The following is a 6,762-nucleotide window of genomic DNA, read 5'->3' as shown; positions in this document are numbered from 1 at the left end:
TACACCGGCGCCCGCAACTTCCCCACAAGGTCACCGCTGCCGCCCCTCTGAGCTCTGCCACCCCGAGGCCGGGCCTCGGTGGCCTTGTGGGAAATCCGGGCCTGCCTCCCGTCACCCGAAGCTCAGTATATAGGGAGCTACTGATGTATACTGAGACGCCGCAGCTGAAGCGGATCCCGACAATTCTGTCTGGATCCGCCCAGCTGCGTGACTGACAGCTGGCTCTGCCTATCTAGAGGCTGTACCCGCCCCCTCCCCCGTCCGTTCCGCCAGTCAGCGCTGGAGGATGGGACAGGGGAGGGGATCCCTGCAGGGAGCCGTGAATGTGACAGTCACGGCTCTCTGCAGGGACAGGATCGAGAGGTGAGCGAACGCCGGTATGTGTTCGCTCACCTCCCAATCTACTGAGCCGACCGGTGACAGTATCATTGTCACACGTCGGCTAGAACTATGAGGAGGAGGGGAATCACTCGCCTCATAGTTCTACTTTAACCTCCCTGGCGGTATTCCCGAGCGTATCTCGGGGTTACTTTTCCATACCATAAGCGGTGACCCCCGAGCTACACTCAGGAATGGCGCATAGCATTTACTTACCTTGTCCCTCGAGCCGCGCATGCCCGCCACCTTCCTGTACTCTGCTCAGGCAATAGCTTTGCGGGGACATCTGGCCGCGCGACGTCGACCCTCAGCAGCCGCTTCCTATCGCGGCCGGATGAGGTTTTAATGTCCCCTCTGCAGTTCTCAGGCACGCAGGCCCGTGACACTCCCAGGAGGTGTTCATTTACAGGCAAGTCCATAATAAGCTCCCCCTCGCCATGAAAACGCATGACGCTCTGCAGTGATCTGAATTGGTCGTCGCTGAACTCCCCCAAAAATATACTGAAAAGGAAGGAAATGAGGAATTGCCGAGAACCCCTGAGGAATGGGGGGGGGAATCCCTGTGGGGAGCAGTGACTGACAGAAGATGGCGAGTTGCACGATCAGCAGTCAGAGATCGCTCAGCTCTGGATCTGTAGTGCCGATCGCTGACAAGGGCCGGTCTATGGACCCTGCGTATGTATTCGGACCCTGCGTATGTATTCGGACACGCCTCGGGTCACCCCTGAGCAGGAATATATAAAACAAATACACGTACTCTCACCATCCTGATCACTTGAAGACTGAGGCCCATAGAAAACGGTTTCATTAAAAGGAGGGAGCTGTGGAGACAGAAGAGAGAGATCCGTGAGCGTGGGATTGGAACACAACAAATCTACAATCAGCGCGCGGGGGACACAGGAAGACCCTTCTGCGCACACACAGCGCGGGGCACACAGCGCGGGGGACCCAGGAAGACCCTTCTGCGCACACAGCGCGGGGCACACAGGAAGACCCTTCTGCGCACACAGCGCGGGGGACCCAGGAAGACCCTTCTGCGCACACAGCGCGGGGCACTCAGGAAGACCCTTCTGCGCACACAGCGCGGGGGACCCAGGAAGACCCTTCTGCGCACACAGCGCGGGGCACACAGGAAGACCCTTCTGCGCACACACAGCGCGGGGCACACAGGAAGACCCTTCTGCGCACACACACAGCGCGGGGCACACAGGAAGACCCTTCTGCGCACACACAGCGCGGGGCACACAGGAAGGCCCTTCTGCGCACACCCCGACCCCCCAAACGCGCCGCTTTCCTGAACTTTGATTGGTTGTCAGCCATTTATTGCTCACAGCTGAGGAAAACCGACTACATTGTATCAGCGGCACAAAGTGTCGGCACGAGGGACGCGGCTATTGTTCCGATCTTTAGCCCCAGTGTGTGTGTGTCTGGACTTTGCTCTCTGTGATGTGCGTGTTGTATGTGGAGTCTGGCGCAGGGTTTGCCCCGTGACCTACAACAAATTAAAAAGGAGAACTATGAGGGGGGAGGGGCTTTACACTCCTCATAGTTGGAGCCGACCTGTGACAATGAGACTGTCGCAGGTCGGCTCAGTAGATCGGGAGGTGAGGGAACACATACCGGCGCTCGCTCACTTCTCGATCCTGTCTCTGCAGAGAGCCGTGACTGTCACTCACCGCTCCCTGCAGGGATTGCCCCCCCGTCGGATCCTCCGGCGCTGACTGGCGGAACAGACGGGGGCGGGTACAGCTCTAGATAGGAGGAGCCAGCTGTCACTCACGCAGCTGGGAGGATCCAGACACAATTGTCGGGATCCGCTCCGGCGTCTCAGTATACCGCTATATACTGAGCTTAGGGTGACGGGAGGACGCTAGTTTGTGTCCCCCCGTTACCCTAAGGAGAACTATGGGGGAAAGCCCTGACCCCGTACTTCTCCTTTAAGTCTTGTTTACCGACTTCCCGGCGTGCGGACTCGGATACTACAGATCGTTCAGCAGTTTCCAGACGCCGGAGTTTCTGTCCCACCGCCAGGATTACGGTTCAGCGTTGCCCTGCCATCTATGAATATGACCCTCCCAACCCCCCACAGAAGCAGCCGCACTATTCTGATCAAAAGCCAACCTGTCGCTGTTCCTAAATCCAAGATGAGGCCCAACCGGCGCCGATTGATGCCTCCGGGCTTCATGCCCGTGCAAAGATCTGCTCCCAGGAGGGACGGGCGCTGCATGTAGTTCCCGCCTATGGAAGTCTGTAAAAAGTAAGTCGAGGGAAACTGGAATTGCTGAATTTTTCTTGAAGACGTTTCACTGGCCATCCGACCAGCTTTCTCCATTCAGAATTCATTCTGAATAGAGAAAGCTGGTCGGATGACCGGTGAAACATCAAGAAAAATTCCGCAATTCCAGTTTGCCTCGACTTATTACAGATATACCATGTGACCCGGAGGAATGAGGAGCTTCCCAGACCTACCTATGGAAGGATGCGGCTGCATGCTGACCTGAACCTGAACATCCACCTAGGTCCGGGTGCCCGCACTTGGATGCAAACAGTGCGTAACCTCCTGCAGCTGCAACCTTCCATAGGGGAGGTACAGGCGGGCTGCATGCCATAAACCTGTCCCTCCCGTGAGCTGGACTCTGCATGGGCACGCACACCATACAGATGCGCATGCCCGTGTGTAAATGAGCCCTTTGACTAGATACCACAGGGAGCCCCCGAGAACTCCCAATCCCCACAGGATGGAATCTTCTGTTTTAAAGAAGAAATGCCCCCCCCCCCGACCTAAACGATCCCAGCCTTGCACTTCACAGATCTGCACTTACCAAGATCCAAAGGCCACTACCGTCATTTATTAAAAGGAGAACTATGGGGTCAGGGCTTTTCCCCCGTAGTTCTCCTTAGGGTAACGGGAGGACACAAACTAGCGTCCTCCCGTCACCCTAAGCTCAGTATATAGGGAGCAACAGCTCGCGGTGTACTGAGACGCCAGAGCGGATCCCGACAATTATGTCAGGATCCACCCAGCTGCGTGAGTGACAGCTGGCTCCGCCTATCTAGAGGCAGAGCCAGCTGTACCCTCCCCCCTCCCGTTCCGCCAGTCATCGCTGGAGGATCGGACAGGGGAGGAGGAAGAATCCCTGCAGGGAGCCGTGAGTGACAGTCACCACTCTCTGCCGGGACATGATCGAGAAGTGAGCGAGCGCCCTGGTATGTGTTCTCTCACTTCCCGATCTATTGAGCCGACGTGCGATAGTCTCGTTGTCACAGGTCGCCCCGAACTATGAGCGTAAATCACTCCCCCCTCATAGTTTTTCTTTAAACCAATCACAGAGTCAATATACACAGTACATACCATCGGCCCATCTGCCGAGTCCAGTCTTTGCTTTGCAGAGCCACTGATGAGACCTTCAGTCAAAGTTCTGGGTGCCCGTGTCTCCTCGCTGCAAATCTGAAGATACATTAGGGACACAGCAGCCATTAGGGTGGGAAGAGTCACCCGGAAAGCAGAAGCAGGCACCGGGGACACCCAGAAGCATCGGATGCTGAAGATTCGGTGACTCCAACTCTGCGTCAGCAAAGACTGGATTGGACAGGAGAGGCGCCTATTCTATCACTCATTGTCCCCCTGTGACCCAGAGTCAGCATACAGGGGGCTACTGACTGCTATAGGACAGCATACAGCGGGCTACTGACTGCTATAGGACAGCATACAGGGGGCTACTGACTGCTATAGGACAGCATACAGGGGGCTACTGACTGCTATAGGACAGCATACAGCGGGCTACTGACTGCTATAGGACAGCATACAGCGGGCTACTGACTGCTACAGGACGACAGTGCAGAGCTGTGCTGCAGCGCGGGAAAGATCCTAACAATGTCGGAATCCCACCTTCTACCTGATTGACTGCTGGCTCTCAAGAGCCAGCACCACCTGTGCGCGCGCCCCCTTGCCATCTCTCCCTCCAATGAGTGAAGGAACAGAGAGGGTCCGACAGTCACTGCTCTGTACAGGGAGAAGACGGCGAGCGATCAGCAGGTAGAGATCGCTCAGCTCTGGATCTATAGAGCCGGCATGCGACTCCGCCGGCTCACAGTGTTGGGAAGAGTACATCTCACCCCCCTAATACTTCTCCTTTAAAAAAGGAGAACTATGAGGTCAGTGTTTTTCCCCCATAGTTCTCCTTAGGGTCACGGGGGGGGACACAAACTAGCATCCTCCCGTCACCCTAAGCTCAGTGTATAGGGAGCTACAGCTCGCGGTATACTGAGACCGCCGCAGCAGTAGCGGATCCCGACAATTGTGCCCTGGATCCGCCCAGCTGCGTGAGTGACAGCTGGCTCCTCCTATCTAGAGGCTGTACCCGCCCCGTCCCCAGTCAGTGCTGGAGTATGGAGGGGGAATCCCTGCAGGGAGCGGTGAGTGACAGTCACGGCTCTCTCCAGGGAGATGATCGAGAAGTGAGCGAGCGCCGGTATGTGTTCCCTCACCTCCCGATCTACTGAGCCGACCTGCGACAGTCTCATTGTCACAGGTCGGCTAGAACTATGAGGAGTGAAAAATCACTCAACTCACCTTTAAACTCTTTCTATATTTTGGAAATGTCCCTTTAAAGCTCCCACGCGCCCCCTAGTGGCTGCAGCCGGCACCAGCACCAGAGAGAGCCCAGCCTCGGACGGGGTCACCCAGCACCAGAGAGAGCCCAGCCTCAGACGGGGTCACCCAGCACCAGAGAGAGCCCAGCCTCAGACGGGGTCACCCAGCACCAGAGAGAGCCCAGCCAGCAGATAAATGACCCTTCACCACCAGGAGAAGCCCATCCCCCGATTATAGACTGCACCGCAAAAACTTACCTCCACTGTACAGCGAGCACTGGCAAAGAATTGCTTGAACTCGTCGTCGCTGAACTCCCCAAAAATATACTGAAAGAAAAAAAAAGAAGAGGAAATGAGGAATTGCCGAGAACGAGGAATAGAACTCCCTACAGAGAGAGAGGCGACACATAGGGGTCAGGGCCGGCCTTTAGGCGCCTTGTGCGAGAAAGCTTTACAGCTCTCCTCAGTGACCACACCCATATCCCCAAATATCCGCACCATTTAACCACCTGCTGTCCGGCTGTTGTAATTAAATGGACGGCGGCTTCTTGAGGGCGGGTCGGCGGCTTTAAACGTCCCATCCCGTGCCTGCCGCTAGGCGGCGCGCACGAGCGGGAAATCAGCTTTCTATGTAAACAGCCGGCGATGACTGTTTTACATACAAGCGTTCGGGTGTCTGTAGTGACGCCCTATCGCTTGTAATATGCGTGCGCCCCCCTCTGCCGCTGCTGGCGATCCCGAGCTCCGCTGTGAGCCCGGGACCAGCACAGCAGCTCTGCGGCCGGAGATCATACGGAGCTCAGTACACCAGCTCCCTCTGAGCTCTTCTGAATGCAGGAAGTGACGTGTATGACATCACTTCCTGCATGCAGTGTCACGCTTCGGTACAGAAACCGGAGAGAAGCTGTTGTAGCAGATCTCGGCTTCTCTGGGGGTCCCTAGGTGACATTAGGGGTCTTAAAGACCCCTGATGTCTCCATAAAGAGGACCTGTCACTGCAAATTGGCTATCACATAGGGAGCTTGTTAGTCCCGCTCCCCCCCCCCATGTGATAGCAATAAAGTTAAGTTGGAAAAAAAACAAGTTTAAGAAAAATTGAAGTTACTTAAAAAAAATTAAGTCACCCGCCCCCCACATGCGCACGCAAACATGCGTCGAGTCCACCTACTTGCGAAAACGACGATTGCGCCGCACAAGTTACGTATCGCCGCGAGCGTCGCAGCGAGAGCGCTAATTCTCGGCCCGTCGGTCACCGATAACACCAAACTGATGAGCGGTAAAAGCTTTTAAAGCGTCGCCTGTGGACAATTTTTGGCCATGGTAGTTTTTTGCGATGTAGCGGGCGGGCGCGCGCACTGGTTTTTTCATATTAAATGTTTATTTATAACAAAAAACACACATACAATACAGTAAGCATACATTAAGACAATCACATTACATACGGTATCCAAGGTAAAAGGGGGGACAAGAGACGTAGGGGTACAGGGGGGGGGTTGGTCCCCTGGTCGGGGCGCAATATGCGCATTCAAGCATGTGGCAAAACAGTGCATAACAATACAGCGATGGAGCCCCTCAATGGAACTTGGCAATCATTTTACCGGAAGCATAGTGTATTAGGGTAAAATACAATCGCCAGTTTTACAGAGTTACTAATAAAAAAAAATTAATTAAATAAAATAGAATAACAGGTTTTAAAGCAGACCATATCACGCGGATAACATTGAGACATATTCGTCCTGAGTTTTAAAGTGCAGCCATCCCGCCCAAGTCGTGTGAAAAGTGCTATATGTG

At 54.9% G+C, this 6,762-nt stretch overlaps 1 protein-coding gene across 1 annotated transcript in view; it reads right to left on the bottom strand.

The window, feature by feature from the left end:
• Positions 1-6,290, bottom strand: part of USP10 (ubiquitin specific peptidase 10) — a 29,207-nt gene extending 22,917 nt beyond the window's left edge. Inside the window, 3 exon segments of the mRNA XM_018574956.1 lie at positions 1,138-1,199; positions 5,230-5,298; positions 6,270-6,290. Of these exon segments, the coding sequence (XP_018430458.1) occupies positions 1,138-1,199; positions 5,230-5,298; positions 6,270-6,290 (152 nt within the window).
• Positions 6,291-6,762: the final 472 nt, after the last annotated feature.

Source organism: Nanorana parkeri, unplaced genomic scaffold, assembly GCF_000935625.1.
Source record: "Nanorana parkeri isolate BGI_ZX_2015 unplaced genomic scaffold, ASM93562v1 scaffold3416, whole genome shotgun sequence".
NCBI lineage: Eukaryota > Metazoa > Chordata > Amphibia > Anura > Dicroglossidae > Nanorana > Nanorana parkeri.
Note: the sequence above shows the minus strand (reverse complement) of the source record. Positions and strands in the feature narration are given on the sequence as shown.